This window comes from Haemaphysalis longicornis, unplaced genomic scaffold (genome assembly GCF_048455015.1).
Source record: "Haemaphysalis longicornis isolate Haplotype H1 unplaced genomic scaffold, Haemaphysalis longicornis Haplotype H1 scaffold_19, whole genome shotgun sequence".
Classification (NCBI taxonomy): Eukaryota; Metazoa; Arthropoda; class Arachnida; order Ixodida; family Ixodidae; genus Haemaphysalis; species Haemaphysalis longicornis.
The window spans coordinates 7,129,868-7,148,015 of NW_027526288.1; the positions used below are offsets into that span (position 1 = coordinate 7,129,868).

Sequence of the window (18,148 nt, forward strand, 5' to 3'; positions counted from 1 at the left end):
TGGAGACTTCTGTACGTAGTGGGGAATGGAGACCTTTGATGTGCACCTTTGTTAACGAGAATTCACGGAATCTGTCCCCGTAAAAACGGATGGCAAACAGCCTCTTGGCAAGGTGAGGGTGCACAACGGTGACGACCTTCTGTGCAGATCAAGGTTATCGATGGTATTTAAAAGGGCAGTGTTGTCAGATCGCAAGCTTTAGGCAAGTCTATTTCCACAGCGGTGGGCAGTGGGTGAAATTGGGGGAGTACTGCAAAATATCCCTGGAAATTCAGTTATGTCTATGTCTGGTGCCTTCCAAGAGCCAATTTGTTATCATATTATTGTCCTCTGCCATATAGTTGTGGCCAAGCATCGCTTCCGATATTACATATCGTCGGGGTGAAAGACGTTGGTCTAGTGACCTTCAAGAATCCGGCAGGTTTTCAACTGTATTGATTGCTGTACAGAAGCCAAACATTGACCGCAATTCTCCCTCATATCTACCTTTGAGCAAATGAAACTGCTTGACAGGCCTGCTCACAGGCCTGCTTGACAGGCCTGCTTTTTAAAACTTTTCGTATTAATTTGCGTTGAAAGGGCTGTGTCTGTCTATTTATTTTTTTCCCCCACCAAGTTTCGTTTGCCCCCTGGCGGTGGCGGGGGCGCGGAGAGACCGCTAGATGATGCTTCGCCGCAGCGCAGCGGGCGAGTTAGCCGATTTCCGTAGTGGCCTTCCCGGCTGTGGCTGCACCCTTGCGTAGGCACCAAAGATTTACTGCTCCAACGGAACTGCTCCGGAGTATTTCACGGTGAGGCTCAAAGCCGGATGCCCGAGACTCTCAAACGTTATATTAAAGTCTACACAACTGCGCTTTGTTATCCACATTATTCACGTCGATACTTAGCATAGTTATCTACGTTAATGAAAGATATAATCAATATAATGTTCACCCTAAGTAGCTCCGCCTTAGCTAACTAGCCTATTATTTCGCCGTATTTTGCTTTAACTCGCTGGATGTGACCAGTGTCTTCCCGTCTGTTGGAAGCGGGAGGCACTCCGCAGCACGACGAGCTCCATTGTACATGATTTCGTTTACTATACAACCGTTGTCGACGCCAGGGACGTTCAAGTAAGCGAGGTTGCCAGTTCCGTTTATTATAAGCACATTTGGGCAACTTTTTTCACCGAGTATCTTTCAGATTTCTTTCAGCCAGCTTGTCGCGCTCTTGGGGGAGGGGGGGGGGGGGGGGAGGGGGCTCATTTACCTTTTTTGTGAAATCGTGTTATTACAGTGCTCGATACAATCACTACCAGGCTGGTCCTCGAAATCAAGAAAAATAATCCGGGCAGTAGTGTCAAATTTCACGGACGCAATTATTGAAAGCAGTGTCAACGAAACGGCCCAGTTCGCTCTGCCATTGTCAGTCATGCCTATCCCCAATGCCGACGTCCAGCGATGGAGGCCGTGACGCCGCGATACCAAAACAGAACACAGATAACGCGATGTTGAGCCTCATTCTGCACGTTCGTTATGTCGTCAATTTAGGAGGTGTCCTTGCCGCGGGGCTTTCAAGTGACCGCAAGGATATTGCAGCTTTTCAACTCGAAAGACATTCTCGGTTCTGTCTGAGTGGAAGTTAAGGATTATCCAGAGCAGTGGAACTCATGCGACAGTGACTGTATTTAGTTACAGTGTGAAACGAAACCTACGTTGGGAATCAACAAGCAAAACAATCACGCAAGATCAGGATCACATATTGCTGAGAATCACGCATTCAACAGTGCGAAGACTAGAAGACTATCAAGAGACTACCATATAAATTGAAAAGGTGCATTCGTTCTTGGATTTAGATGTTTCGTGATACAAAGTATTTATAGTTAGGTCCGTACTTTGGAATGAAATTGGAGTTAGCGTTTTGTATAGCATTATATTAATTTTCATAACTGTGACCATTTATGAAACTCCCTCTTGTTTTGGGCTTCCTCACAAAGGTCGCGCCGCGTTTTTAGGCTTCATTTGAACTACAGAAGTCTCGGGTTAAGATGAACTCGGTTAAGGCGAACTCCGCGGTTAAGGCGTAGACACCTTTCTCTCTGTAACAAAACCGCCGCTTAATACGAATTCCTTAAAGGGGCCATGAACACAAAACACAAGTTTGGTTCATTCGAAAGATTGCCTCGTTAGATTCATAGTGACACCACTTTTAACGTAAATTTCGCTCAAATAAGCTGTATAATTAGGAAAAAAGGGAATGGCCATGTGACCCACGAGCTCATTTCCCCCAACAGAACCTATGATGTCATACCAGCCAGCTCTGCGATTGGCGGAAGCTGGGAAAAGCAAGCGCAAAATAGGCAGAACTTGCCGAATAGCTTGCAGAACGAGATGTTTGTGTTTAAATTTAGGGCACCTTCTTTTTAAAGCAGTAAGAATTGTGGGACAAACCGTGGAAGTTACGAAAGCATACGAAAACGTAGAAAGTTTCGATACACGGGCTCGCCGGCCAGCTTTTCCTCTGGAGTCAGTAGTATTAACTCCATGGTACCGATGCGTAGTGCTGTTGCTACTGCCCGCACTATGCTCCGTTTAGATGCACAGCACTGCGGGGCTATGGGATTGTCTCGGATGACACTGGCCGATTGACGCAAGCGACGGTGTCTTACGTGATCATATTTGTCGAGCGAGCACCATGTTTCACGAAACGATTATTTTCTCTAGGAACAAAAACACGCCAGGTTTAAATACGGTCACAAACAAACTCTAGCGGCATCATCATCATCACCACAGCAGCGCCCATCATCATCGCCCACGCTCCATCACCATCATCATCATCATCTACCGCGGGTGCTTGTGTGAGCAGTCCGAGCCACGCGCAGAGAATAAAAATCAGGTTCCGGTTGCGGCAAGATGTCTGCTGCCCTCTCTCTCGCCTGATCGGCGCTCTACAAAACCAAAGGCAGAAAACGGCTTGGCGTGGTGTGGTGGCGCTTCTAGGTTGACTAACAGTACACAAGTCTCTGCTCCACACGAAGTTTAGCTGAGATACCTTTTCTTATGATGTCATTGCAAACGTCGTTCAAACACACGTTTTGGCGCGGGAATCAAAATTTTAGCTTAAGTTGATTAATTTCGCAATGAATAAAGCACCGTTTGCTTCCGAACATGCGCGGGGGGCACTATAGAACACGAAATCTTTCGAATAAAACAAACTTTTATTTTGTCTTTTTGGCCCCTTCAATGCGAATCGCTTAATGCATTGCCTTACACAAATTTGCTTAATACAAATGGCTTAATGCAAATTATCATGGTCCTTTCGTGTTCGTCTTAGCGGGATTCTGCTGTGTTATTTTTTGCCTGCTCGGTTAACTCAACGACGAGGCATATTAGCCTTTTGTCCGAATAACTGGAACCGCCTACACTGGCGCAGTATTGAGTTTGATGGCGAATGCGTTCGTCATGTGGATGCCCTAAAAATGACAGGTCATCCCCTTATTGCACGCACGAATGATGCCATTGGTTCGGCCCACTGGAGAGCGCGAAGACCGATAACTTCATTTAAAACGATTTGCGGTACTAAAATTACGGCGCCTCTCCACAAAATGGACGCGTTTATCTGCGCTTACCATCCGGTGACCGCGTTGACTGGTTCGGCAACACCGTTGTAGACGCCGGGGTCCGCCTGGTGATTTTTGGTTTTGGTGGTTTAGTTTTCGTAGTTGAACCTGAAAAATAACGTACACAAACGCCCATCCAGCGAGGCATGAAATTCGGAACCTACTCTAAGTGTGGTGAAGTTAAGGCATGTGAAATTACGGCTGAACACCCATTATAACTCTTTCAACCCTAAAATTTTTATCGCGAGGAAAAATCGTTTTTCTGCTTGTTTTTTTACAGTTGTGGACATCAGAATAGTCAAACGAGAAATTGAGCGGCTGGTGCAAGTATTAATTGACAGGCATGACGATTATTTAGGTAAATAGAAAATTAAAAGTCATATTTTCGAGTAGAAATGATTTCTTCTTTTGAAGTCCTACACCACCCACAGCGTACAGACAAGAATTTAAGCTGGTAGTGCAGGTATTTATAGATTTATTCCAGGATTTCAGTTCCCTTATCCGCTCCGCCGTCCTACCCTGGTTCACTGGAACCGCTGCTTCATAGCGTCCAACTCCGCGAAGACGCAACAATGGTGATGTTTATCATAAGAGGCACCCTTGAAGTACTCTAGCCCAGAAGACTAAGTTTTGGTTTGGCTCTCAAGGCGCTCGGGCATATTTTGTGTGGTGTCGTCAAATGACGACACTCGATAAGAAAGGGTTAAAGCGAACTTCGTCCGACATCTGGCAGGCTTTCGAGGGGCGTTGGACATGAATTTGCCCCGCCAAATGATGCTCCGCAGACTACCCGGTGGCTTCCCCTCATCAGCCGCTGCGGTGGCGAGAAGGAGCATCTTGGCTTGCTCACAAGGCTGCCGGATGCGAGAAAAATTGCGGGGTGGGGAGTTAGGAGATACCAAGTGAAAAAAACGATAAGGTGTGTTTGGGGTTGGACAAATAATTTGCACAAGACAGGCAATTCGGTTCTGACAACCGACGTCCTGATACAAAGGGACATCCCCTAACATCATTATCATATCTGCCGTCACAACCGCCGCGGTAGTTCACTGTAGCCGTGGGGCGCCAGAGCTTTTCCCGGTCTTCATAGCCGTGCCTTTGGAGCTGGCGTTTGAACAGCGTGCTGGCAAAGTATGCATTAGGGGCGCAAAACCACGTTTTAACAAAGTTGCTGAAAAAATTCCCGCAGCAAGCAGGACTTCCAGGAGGGTAGGGGATCCGAAGGGAGAGAGGGGAAGGAGCCGGTCGAATCGCCATTGTTGTTCCGCAAGCTTACTTATCGCAAATTACGCCGACACCTTACAGCGTGCGAGAAGTTAAACGTACGGCGGGTAAGTGAGTGGGTTCATTCGTTTGAAACCACTAGAACAGAACCGATAGCGCGAAGAAGCTCCTTTTTACACATTTGGGCGGTTTTGGCCTTTGTAATGGCAGCGTTGTATGTTGAGGTCTCTAAGTGCAGAGCTCCCTCATTGTCGCCACGATACGTTTTACAGCAGTGCGTGCCGTAGCCCCCCCCCCCCCCCCCCCCCCAAACGCTTAGCGACACAAAACCTGTTTAAAAACATTCTACCGATGAATTGCCTAGTCTTCGTTCAGCGACATTGGTCTTTCCTGGGCTACTTAGGTCTGCCTGCTTGTCTGTCTGTCCCTAGATTCAACCACCGAACCAAAAGTTAAAACATTTTTTAAAGAAATGTTTGTAAAGCCAAGAACTTTTCGCACAAATAAGTCTGGAAGCATACAGGTGGCAACAAAATGAAACAAAACAAAGACGCGCTGCGCCTGCTGAAGGGATAGCTGAGTGCGCGTGCGCGTCCTTCGTGCGTCAACGCATATCAATTTTCTGCATTTCAGCCGCAACACGTCGTCTTTCTCTAAGGTAGCACAAGGCGATGCCCTACCCGGCACGATTGCTGGCAGCGTGCGCGCTAAACGCGCATAGCCCCTGCAACGCTTCTGTTCAGCCCCGAGATATGTTTATCAAGAGCTTTTTTTTTTTTTTACGTAAGCGTCGTAAGCACTCTTTGATGAGTACCCCACAGAAAAAAAGATCGCGCCAATCCACCCCGTTAATGTGGTTGGAAAGCAAAGCTGTAAACGACACCTATAACGATTACCCATGCGACGTCACTTAAATTCACTCACATCGCTCTACAAATGGCAAAACCAGAGAGAAGGGAAATGAACTTAACCACACCATTTATTACTTCAAAGAGATATTCTGATAAGGTTAAATCATTGCATGAAGCATGAACGGTGTTTGGTTGAGTTGTATTGGTGTAACACAAGAGTGAAAACTTTTTTTTATAAAATTAAATTAAGCTCCAACCCGGTGTTAGACGATCTGTCTTCTCCGTCTCTGCGCCGCGGAGGGGGGCGACGAGATTTGCGGCAGAGAAGGAGGAGGAGGAAGAAATACTTCTGTTCAGATTTCTGAACGGCCCAGAGTGCAGCCCTGGGGAGTGATTCCTTCTTCTGTGGGGCCCATATGCAGTCCGCGCGGCCTGTGTTCTGTCCACCCGCTGCAAAGCTGGGTAGGTAGAGAGGGCCTGGACAGCCACATCTCCCATTGCTCTTGTTGGGTAGTTGACGGAAAGAGAGGAGTGTGCTCAGGGCTAAAGTCGCACACCCCGATTACGGGGCGGAGTGTTCCTACTTGTGAGCAAAATTTAAATTCTGCGTCGTAGCGATTCGGATACATTAAGTGAAGACGCGTCGGCTGTTGGAAGGAGCCCGGATTGTATGAGCCGTAGGGTAGTTTGTTGTTCTCTGGAAAGGTCAGGGTAAGGCGAAGGTACGGTCTGTCTCGGAAGGCGATAATGCTGGGTTATCTCCCTGAACATGACAAGCGGGTGAGTGTTCTCGTGCAGCTCCATAGCACGGGAGGTAAAAGCGCAGGCTTGTTGGGTGGGCGTATACTTGTTGCCCTCCATTGAAGCGTGAGGGAGTGTCCAGATGAGCTGAATGGAACCGTTTGGGGAGTGGTTTTTTAGCACGCGCAGTGCAGGTCAGGGCACCCAACCCTACTGGTAATTCCTGTAGGCTTGCTGGGAATCGATGACTACCCTCCGAACCCCTGGTTGAGCGAAAGCCAAGGTGATGGCTGCCTCTTCTGCTGCCGTCATTTCTTGGGTCCTAAGAGAGGTACACGCAAGGAGGTTGGTTGTGGAGGTAGCCACGATGATGGCGTATTGCTGCCCTCGATGTTTGGAGGCGTCTGTGTACATAACTGCATGATCCCCACCGAGGGCGGTGTTTAGCGCTTGAGCCCGTGCTTTTCGGTGACCCTCGTCATGTGAGGGGTTCATATTTCTAAGCAAAGGGAGCATCTTTAGTTTTACTTGCCAAGAGTCTGGGAGTACGTCAAGCGGAGTGACATTCTGGGCTGCCCAGCCAATCTGGTGAAGCATGCGGTTACCCATCGCAGTTCTGAGTCGGACCTTATTGTTAGAAAGATGGCCTTATATCAGCTATTCCACGGTGTTGTGGAGCCCCGTGCTAAGCAGCCTCTGTGTGGACGCACTCATGAGAAGACCAATGACCTGCTCGACCGCCTTTCTAATCGTTATATACAGCATCTGTAAGTTTTCCTTGTCGAGAAGAAGACAGGGAGATGACGTAAGTAACTCTCGAGAGGACAAAAGCTTCAATTAATCGAAAGGTACTGGATTCCTTTAGGCCTCGCTTCTTGGTGGCAACAAGCCTGATCATGTGTATGATTTGATTAATGCTGTTTTTGAGACGCTGCAAGGAGATGTCACTCTTGGTGTTAGCCTCGAGATGTAGGCCCGGGATCTTGATGGGTTTGGAGTGATGGCCTGGCCATCGAGGAGCATTTGAATGTATTTCTTGGTTTGACGTGATGGCGGACGACAAGGAGCTGTGATTGTTTACGTGAAAACTAGAGGCCACAGGCTTTAGCACATTGGCGTACTAGAAGTGAGATTCCATGCATTTGTGTGAGCTTACTTTAACTCTTAGCACATGAGCAAGGTGCGCACAGGGCCGCTAGACGGGCGTGAGTGGTCGCGTGACGCTTTCACGTGGCATTCAGCGAGAACGTAGGGGGTAAACCCGTAGATGTGCTTGGTGAGTACACCACCTGTCTTCCCAGTCTTCGCGTGGGCTCGTAGCTAAATCGGTAAGACAACGGGCTCTCTCTTTGTTAGTTCCAGGTTCGATTCCCTGCGGTGCCAGTAAATTCTTTTATTTGTTCGCTGGAGTTTTCTAGTGACACCAACGGGTAAAAAGCTTTGCTTTAAAACACGATAACTCCCTGCATCTGCACAAAATACATAATTGCTCCCTCGAAAAAATGGTTTCTGAATGTCTGTGGACATTTTGTTGAGTCCTTGTTGAATAAACGGAAAGTCAACAGAAATTCAATGCTGACTGAGTTTACGGATCAATACCTCAACGGAATTTTTGTTGAGGTCTGCGCAATGATTTTTCTGGTGTGGGAGTTTTTGTTGAATTTGATGTATTCCTAGTGACTCAGGGTGATTATTTGTAGGCAAGCCATCAGGAAATTAAGTCATATACTATCTACTTGCCTGTTCGACAAGGACATCCAGGTGCATTAAAACTTTAATACCCACTGTCCTGAATGTATCAGCCTAATTAGGCAGAAGAAGCATGTTTTGCTGGCTACACTCTCCCGCGCGCAGCGGTCCCACCGAAGGCGCGCCTCTCCAGGAGTCGCTCTTTCTTTGCTTTCGGTCGCCCCGTCCTCAATTAACTCTTCAAGTCGCGCATATCACGGACACCCCACACATGCCTCCCTTTCTTCCATTGTAAGAGGGGAAATTTTTTAATTGGCTGGTTTGGCGAGAGCCGCGGCAGTCGTATTCAAGTTTTCGATGTCCAGTTCACACTTTGGAGAAGCACAAGTGATACCCCCTCTTTCTCTACCAAGGGGGCTGGTAGCCCGTAGTGCTTAGCCCCCCTCCCCCCACCTTTAGTAACGCCGCTGTAAGTGCGATCATTGGTTAGTTTTTAAGTAGAACCGACATATAATGCAACGAATACGCGATTGATAGACAAAATAATTAAAAGGAATTGCACACGCACTGAAGCTACCTCGTTTCCTTTCTTTTTTTTTTTTTCGCGGCGGTTTGGCGAGAGGGGAGGGGGGGGGGGGGGGGGGCGGGGACGGAGAGATAGGAATGAACTAAAAGCAGCAGCGTCTTGCAGGGTTTTGGTGAAGGTAAATCAAAGCGCTTCGGAAACACTTAAAGCATCAGGGTTATTCACATTAATGTTAAAATAAAAAAAAAGGTCCAACGGAAGTAAATTAACAACGTTAATTTTTAACACCTACTACCGAAACTGCGTTTTACGCGCTGATGCTCCGCCTCAGTTTAGCGTTCGTTTCCGCGCAATGCGGCCCAAACACAACTCTCAAACGTTAAAATCCGTTTGGTTAACCAGTTTGCCGGCGTCATGGACGAAAAATTTTCTTCCTCCATGGCCGGCGTGAGCGAGCGGGTGCGTAGGAGTTGGTGCGTGCTGCCCTTTTGGTACACTCAACGCCTTTGGTATACTGGGCCCGCGCTATGTAAGTGCGCTCCACATACCGCTATACGGCCCAGCTTTGAGCTCCAACGGAGTTTACAAGTCAGTGCATGCCGTCAGAACAGCATCGCCGACAAAATTCACTTCACTTCTGAGCGATGCAGAATTGGGAGGCATAGTTCACGCGTCGGTCTAAGTTTCCAGACAAAGCGTTCGCTTGTGTTCACAAACAAACGAGGCGTGGGGAAGGAGGCGCCATACGCCTGCAGGCTCTGTAATCGTGCGTGCTTCAGCGCACTCAACCACGGCGCTCATGCGAATAAATGAACGGCATCAAATGCGTATCTGCCACGCCGACACTGAAACCAGTTTATCGGGAGTGGACTACTTTGGCGCTGTAACGCGCAAGGCGGGCCAGAAGAGACTCCACCGACTCCATGGCCACTTAACCCCCTTCGCCGCATATCTTTCCCTCCATTGCCACAGAAAGTTGTCGCCGAGTGCAGGAGCTCTTATTTTACTGCGAAGCAGTATACCACTAACCAGCCAAGGATATTTTCGTGTCCGCCCCAGCAGAAAACTCCCAGACTACTATTGGCTACTGTATATCGAGGATATAAACTGGCGCCGCCGGGGATCGAACCTATATTAGTATGAAACTCTATGCCTACGCCCACACGTGGAGATGACGAGGTATAAGCGGGTGGTTTTGTACTCAGCGTCTGAGAGGGGGAGGGTGTTAATTGGAGGCGACACGTGAGGCAATTCGGTGAGGGGAGGTAGTGAGAGAAGTGACGCCATAGTCACGCTTGCCAACCTCCTCCTCAACCTTCGAAAGACGCACTTCTCCGTTTTGTTTCTGCCGACACACGGCCGGGCTAGAGCGGCGACCACGGTGGCGTCCGCCGCTCTCGCTGTGGCGTTCGTGACGCCGCCTCGGCAAATCAAAGGTAACTTCACTCTTAGAAGAGTCACGTGTGTGAATTCATGTGACGCCGCATGGGTAATCGTTGTGGGTGTCGTTTACAGCTGCGCAGTCCCACCACCTACACAGGTGTGAATCGGAGCCATTTTTTGTTTACTTTACTAGGTGAAATGCCGGCTTCGGGTTCTCGGCGTCGCTAGTACGAATCTCTCCGGGGGGCGTTTGTTTTCTGCTTTTGATTCTATTGCCTTTAGAGGTTGAGAGATGTGAAAACGAATATTTCGTCACAAGAAACGCCCCCTACCGACGCAGGATCGTCAAACGACGTACAAACCAAGCGGGAAGCGCCTTCACGGGGCCTGTTTACTGAACGCCGCCTTTTATTCTGAACATTGAGGTTCAGATAGCCACGCTCAGAGTAACCCAGCCGTGTCTTCGCTCCACCGACTCCATTTAGTTCAGCCCGACGAACACACGGCGTCCTGCCGCGGCAGGCGTTTCCGCCACGCCAACTTCGCCGTGAAAGTTCGCTCCGTATATTCTGGCCTTTACGCCGCCGCGAAGCGCAGGTACCGGGCGCCGAAGGACTGCGCCCCAAAATTATCCCCGCATCTGCTCGCATCGCTGCAGAAACGACAAAAGACGGCGGTGCTCTGCTGCCGCTGCCACTTAACCACCTCCTGTGTCGTATCTGCCCACCTCTCACGATGTCCACCCCGTCTCTCGCTCCCCACAATGGGTCTTTGCCAAGGTCAGATTTGCTCCATTCCATTCGGAATACGACGCCATATGCTACGACCGTTGAGACTTGCCTCTCGAGCCACAAGCGCGACTCCCAGCGCCAGCCTTGTTTAATACGGTTTCTTTTATACTTGCTCTCGCAAAGATCGAGCACACGCCTACTTTTAAATAAAATAACACTGGAAACGCCAGTTAAATAAGGATGTTCTTCCTCAAAGAAGCCCAATATTACCATTTTTCTGCAAAATGACGAAACATGCTAAAGCATATTTCTAATTTATTAGCTAGAAAATGATTTGCCTACATAACCCTCTCACTAAACTGTTACTTCTCACTTCCGGCCTGGCGGCCGAGTTAAGGGATTGACAGACCAACGTTTTCGGGTTCCAATGATACAAGCAAGACTTCAAAAACGAGTAGCATTTACTCTTCTATCAGTGCTACGTGGCGCCGCCAGATGTAGGGTAAGATAATATTTATGTTCTCCCCAAGAAACAGGAAGGTCGTCGTGGCTAAAAGCCGCTCAAGACAGCTTGACAATGAACCGGGAACCCTCACGTAGCAGGGTTCAAAAACAAATATATATATATATATATATCGCTCATAACAAATGAAAATGAAGGAGTACATCCTTCTTGAGTAACTACTATACAAGACAATGCAGTCACCTCTTCAGCGGCCGTTCCGAGATATACATTTTATAGGTTTTATGTCGTCGCAACGCTTGTTAGCCTAGCCAAACTAAAGGTAAACCAGCGTAATCTCTGTATCTGACATCTACTAGATTGTGCACAAGTACGACGAGGACAAGTGCACTCTTCTCGGCAGTTGCTCACCCCATGGACGGATCGACACGAGCTCGATCCCAGCAGCGACGGCTGCTTTTTAGGTAAAGGTGAAAAACAAAAACAACCGTGTGTCGAGGTTTTGGCCCACGTTAATATACCCAATTGATCTAAATTCATCCGGAGGGCGCCACCACAGCGCATCCTGGCCCAAGTGTATCTTCGGCGCGTTAAGCCTAATGATTTAAATTTCTCTCAACGCTCAGTTTTCAGCGTATCGGATAGCCATGTGAGCGAGCCCCGTAACAGCTTAAGTGTGCTGACACTTGATCATTAGGTTAATTCCAGTTTCTCCCCTCACTCAATCTTAGGCATTGGGGCCCGGCTGCAGTCTCCGGTGTATGACGAGGTCATAATGACCGGGTCATCTCAGGAATCGCTATAAAAAACAGACGCCTTGCAGCGCGCTTACGAATCGTGGTCTGGACGCTTGACTCAGTGGAATTGGTGACGTCTCCTCCGCCGCCGGCTTTAGAAGGGGACCCGGGCTCCTCCTGAACTTCGTCTGAAGAAGAAACGTATAATGACACTGTTCATTAGTCAGGCCTAACGTTCGAAGCTTATCTCACATGCCGTGAACTCGAAGAATGCGAAATTCCGCTTAACGCTATTAATCATGTCTCCCAGTATCAGGGCGGTCTTCATATGAGTGACTAGAAAGAAACCTAGCTTTCCCGTTCATGATGTAAGTTGTGCCTCTGGGCTCTCTTTAGCGCTTGTAAGAAAAACTGTTTAGTGGGTGGCTGTCCTTAAAGGGCCATGAAAGGAAAATGAAAGTTTAATTTATAAAAAAGATTGCTCTGTCCTAGTAAAAACTGTACCACTTTTATCGCGAAACTTAAATAAATAATGGAGATTATAGAAAAACAGTTCAAGCAGTGGGGGCCCCTCAGTCACTTTTTAACGATTTCTATGTGACGTAACAGAATCTTGTTTGCGCGGTTGGCCACCCCCGACATAAGCCACCGCCACAAAGCACGATCGACTGAGCGATTGTAGTGGGCCACTAGTTACGCTTGATTGTATCACTTAGTTTACACACCAGCAATGCTTCAGTGCTGGCCCATAAAACGTCACTCCTGTCTCTAATACATCGCTGTAGGGTTAAAAGTGAAATTTTTCCACGTTTATTGCATTCTTTCGATTAATAATACAGTTCCCGCCCACTCTGTAAGGGAAGATGACCTCCAAAGCTGTGGTGCCCAACCTCAAAGTGAGTGAGAATGTGCGTCGACCGGGTCGTAGCCCAAGGGGTGCACGAAGCCGAACAGGGGCGGTATTCTCGAGTTTTGTCCCTTTTGCGTCCCTTTCAAAAGTGTCCCTTTTGGCGAGCCCTGATTGGCTAAAAGCAAACAACCGGAAGTTACGTAACGCAAGCGCGGCAAACCTACTGCCAACGCCCACTGCTTAACCAAAAGTACGTCACGATGAAAGGGACTCAAAAGGGACGTTTTCAAAGGGGACAGTTACGAGAATACCGCCCCAGGTGTGTTTGTAACTCGCGAATGAGCATGCTTCGTGGTTAATTACCTGAATAAAAGTTTGAGATACTATAGAGTTTTATTCCAGTTGACAATTTTCCTCTAGTGGAAGCCCATGCATGAGCGGCAGACGAGAGTTCTACTATATTCACAACTTCACTGAGAACGTTGCAATTTTGAAAAGTAAACAAAACTCGCCCTAATGTTACTATCGCCTTAGCGGCTAATTTTCATGCAGTTTGTTCCGAATAGTTCCGATAAAACAAGAGATAGGGCCACTTTCTGTGATGACTCTCTCTCCACCTCATGAGGACCAAGCTTTTAACGATTCCCGTAAAGTTGGCTTCACCTCTAAACTCAGTTTTATTGCTGGGAAGACATTTATTCGGGGGAAATAGAAAACCTTTTTTTTTTTAAATATAAAGGCACTAGGGCTTTTATTTCTAACGATTTTTTCATAGGCTGTATGTGTGGCGCAAGAGTTTTACGCTTCCGAAGATATTAGTGGGCACCACTGCAAGGCGCAACGCTCGCGTGCGACTCTTGTCTCCATCGCTCGGTTCCGGGAGACGCCCTTCTGAATCCTAGCCATAAATAGCATTGCTAATTCACCATATTTAGGGGAAATCCCCAAGGTGGAGCAAGTTTCTGCAAAGGATCCTTTGCAGAAACTTACTCCACCTTGGGGATTTCCCCTAAATATGGTCAATTAACACCTGTCCTTCACTTCGAGTTGTTGGTCAATTCGCTCTCGCGCTACAAACGACTATAGCCTCCTGGTTAGCTCAGTTGGTAGAGCGACTGCTCCGGTTAAGCAGTGGTCCCGGGTTCGAATCCTGGGCCAGGACGAACTTTTCTTCAACTGCGAAGTTTCTGAGGAAGCTGTATAGCTTTCCTTTGTAGCCGTACGGCTGCATTCAGGTGGATGTCAAACTTTCCTTTTGCAAATAGCTTTGCTGTAAAACGTCTTTTGGGCCCAGAATGGGTGGGAGTGAGTTGTCAAGCGCAAATTCTTGCAAGACGTTTAGGTTTGTATGTTGTCCCCGTGTGGGCCCCTCCAATGTATCTTGTTTGTAAATGATGTCGTTTGGCGTCTTCTTATTTAGCCATTTACCCTACAGTAAATCATTCGTTAGAATTAGGGAGTTCTGCCTTGTCAGCTTTACCGCATTCGAAGCGAAAATTAAACCGTTTATTAATGCAAAAGTGAGCTGGGAAAATCTGAAGAAACGCCGGCCGTAACAACTTGCGACACTGCTTACGAAACACTGTTGGTGTGTTCCGGTTACCTGCCGGGGACACCAACATTAAAGGGGCACTGCAGTGATTTGTAAACATTCCCGGATTACTTCCGCAAATGGTAGTCTGGAATCGCTAGGCCATTTTTTTACCACCCTCCCTGCGTTTACGCGACTTTATTTAGTAAAAATCAACTGCACGGTGTGGTCCTCCTCTCTGCATCCTCCTTGCCGATTTCCTATGACGCTTCGTATGACGCTAAATCGAGGCTTGGCTTGACCGTGCCACTGCATGGCTCACCGACCCTCCGACAGAATCAGTCGGCGCAGCGTTTGGTCGGCCGGCCGCAGGCGGGTCGTCGCAATTCGTCCACTCAGTGCTTGTAATTTTTTTATCTTAGTTTGTAGACTCTACCACCCTCTCAGCACAAGACGCTACACACAAGCGCACAGGCGATGCTTCGCTGACTGGTACGCTAGTAGGAAAATATAAGGTCAATTAAAGGCGGGGGAAGAGCCAGCGAGGTGCTATAGGTACTACAGAATTAAAACCAACCGAAACTTTTATCGTACAGCGTAAACCTAAGTTGCAGAAAGCACTTTTTGCGCTGGGTGAACTAGCCGAGCAGTCAGATCAACGACCACACATTTGCGATTGCTTTTCTGAGTACAAAATGCAGTGGCTAGACACGAGTTTTGAGAATTTTGGGGTTGCTTACTCGACGAGCGTTATCCAAACAACAGTCATCTAAGCTTCTTAGGAAGTTAAAACTATACAAAAATGCAAACAGGCTGTATAATGTATACTTTCCGTTCCTGACAGCGCTGGTCTAGAGCATTAAGTACATTGTTTTGAAAATCGCAAGTTCTAATCCCCGATAGTGCGTGTTTGTTAGGCTAATTTATTGTTCAGCCGTAATGTTTTCTATACTGAATTTACCATTTTTGCGCTGTAACGTTTATAGCTCCACGAGCGAGTTCGCAGAACGCGTGCGTACTGACACTGACGCGCCGGCGAGTTCTCGTTGGCGTGGTGTTGCCATAAACGCCGACTGCTTGCGCGCGCGGGGCCTAAACAGCCGACTGGTGTCCTGGTGCGAACACCCATCTTACGAAACAGGCACAAGCCAGGCAAGCCCCAACCTTGGGGGGCAAATCGCATCGCATTTGAGCTTATGCAGTAACGCGAAGAGCGAGCATCCACTGCGTACACCTCGGGTTGTGCATGATCGGTATACGGTTCCAAGCCGTACTGTCAGGCTTATCTGGCGCATTTTACAGCCGACAACATGGCAGAAGCGCGGTGTGCCGAGTACTGAGATATCCAGCATCCCAACCAACGATAACGTCGAATGTCAAGCATGTTGTTTCACAGAATCGAAACCGAACCTGGTTTGAACTCTAACCGGGGATAACGTCCTATCACATCGCATCTCGTATGCGCCTCACTTCTGTTAGTTGTGGCCGCCGCAAAAGTCAGATGTCATTATTTCTTCTTTGAGGCTTTATAAATTAAATAGCGCTTTATCTACCGGATAAACGAGGAAAAGTGCGTTCATTTGAGCGAATCTATGCAATGCAAACAAAAACAGAATCTTGGAAAATTCATTTCAGTGTTCTCTTAAGCTAAGCACTGGTATTCCGGTTGCCTTGTACGTCTGTTACAGCACAGTTCTGTGTTCACAAGAGCTCTGCCTTGCCAAATAGTTTACGACTTTGAAGAGAGAAAGAGGATAGTTCTGCATTCTCAACTGTCCTTCAGTAAATGGCTCCAAAAAAAAAGGTTTGTGGATCCCACGTTTTCAGATGGTGTAGAGAAAACTGTTACTCTGTGGATTGACCAACTTTGGCAGAAATTAACTGGATTACTGCAGATTAGCAAAAATTAAAGAAAATACTCGGGAAAAAAGCCCTTTGCTTTACTCGCTGCTCTTATATCTGTACAGCAAGTGAATTTTCGAAATGGAGCGATCGAGGGCTTTCTCACAATCCCTTACTATATTATTAATTTCTTTAGCCTCAGCAAGGCAGAAACTATTGATGTTTCGGTCCTCTCTTACAACAGGCGATTCGTGCAAGTGACACGCAATTAATGGCCACGCAGCGCTGCATTTATAGGCGCCAAGGGACGGTTGTTATGAGTGAGGTGGCACATTCTTGGGCTCCAGCCACCGCCATAAATCTCTTTAAGGGTTTTTACACTGAGGGCATTGCCACTTAAGCGGATGTTTTGTTCATGATGGGAAACACCGGAAGAAGCAAAGGGTGGAGCTATTGGGACCACGGCAATTATAAGTGGTGCCCCGTACTTTGTAAGTCAAATGTCGCTGGCAATACGGAGTAAACCCAGCTGTCCCAGAAAACATCTAAACGTCATGTAAACACTTAACCATAAACCATAAAGCTTGCCTTGTTTCGAGTGCAAAACTGTTGTTCCAGCCTTCCCTCGTGGGTGAATGGGTCTGCGAATTGTTGCGCGCGTGCGTATTAAGCTGTTATCGCTTATTGCGGTATAACAGTCCACATCCACAGTCGAAAGTCTTAAGCGCGGAGGTTTCGCGGCTTCGCAAGCAACTTGTTTCGCGCGCATTTTCCAGGCGCTTCCATCTGTTGCCGTATTCGTGTAGGTCCTTGTCTAACGTGTTGAGGGCACAGACTCGTGCCCAGATGCGCATGCGAGTGCGCAAAAATGTCAAAAAGCGTACCACAAGCTGCTTCCCAGAGGATAAATAAATAAATAAATAAATAAATAAATAAATAAATAAATAAATAAATAAATAAATAAATAAATAAATAAATAAATAAATAAATAAATAAATAAATAACCGAGTAAGCAAACAAATGAATAAATATTTGAACCAACGCAGCACACTGGACCAGCCAAGCTGTGCCAGCGACGAGAACAACGAGAAACCGTCATACCCGTCTGAAGCAGGACGATAGACGCCCCGACGGTCAGGAGGGCTACGATGACAATGGCGAGCGCGACCATGAGTTTCCACGACCAGTTCTGCTCGCCCTCCCTGCGAACAAGAGTAGATGGCCTTGTCACTATCCGGCCAACTCGTTTGCTTGCCTGAGTGCCGTCGGGATCAGTTAATTGTGTCTTATCTCTTCATTCCAACAATCTCTTCATCCCAGCGTCTGTGCGTGAGTGCTTGCGTGCTTTTGTGTGTGTGAGAGAGAGAGAGAAAGTTTGTCTGTGTGTGTGTGTGTGTGTGTGTGTGTATGTGAGTGTGCATGCGTGTGCGCGTGCGTGTGTGTATGTGAGTGTGCATGCGTGTGCGCGTGCGTGTGTTTGTGCGTGTGTGTATGTGTGTATGTGTGTGTGTATGTGAGTGTGCACGCGGGCGCGCCCGCGTGCACAGTGGCTTAATAAGAATTATAAACTTTAGCTCGGCCTTAGCTGGGTAAATATTAGTTTATCGAATACTCGCATGCACTGCTGCTTAAACAGGCGCCCAAATTCTTGAAGGCCGTTGTTATGGCTTACGTTGTACAGTCATTAAACTATTGCTCTGGAAGAGGTAGTCCAAATAAAAAGGAGTAGACTGCCTATTATTTCCCTAGAGTTGCGCGTCGGTATATTTCAGCCCTTCATTTTCGGTGCTATTTTTAATTAGCATTCTCACTTTCTTACATACAGCAAACTAAAGGAACAGGAACAAAAGGTGCCAAACTTCACCTGTCTGGGTTCCTGACTCCAAGCATTCTGCATAGCAGGGAAACAGAAACAAGCTCAACTACAATAGAAACACAGAAAAAGTACACGCAGTATGAATAGGTACTAGGGATTATATATA

The 18,148-nt window shown here is 47.5% G+C and overlaps 1 protein-coding gene across 1 annotated transcript in view; it reads right to left on the reverse strand.

Moving 5' to 3' along the window:
• The window catches only part of LOC144166818 (uncharacterized), a 63,258-nt gene extending 45,888 nt beyond the window's left edge, over positions 1 to 17,370 (reverse strand). Inside the window, exons 1-3 of the mRNA XM_077696308.1 lie at positions 17,268 to 17,370; positions 12,039 to 12,131; positions 3,608 to 3,706 (exon numbers count right to left, since the gene is read on the reverse strand). Of these exons, the coding sequence (XP_077552434.1) occupies positions 3,608 to 3,706; positions 12,039 to 12,131; positions 17,268 to 17,337 (262 nt within the window). The 5' untranslated portion in view covers positions 17,338 to 17,370. The remainder of the gene's footprint in view (positions 1 to 3,607; positions 3,707 to 12,038; positions 12,132 to 17,267) is intronic.
• Positions 17,371 to 18,148: the final 778 nt, after the last annotated feature.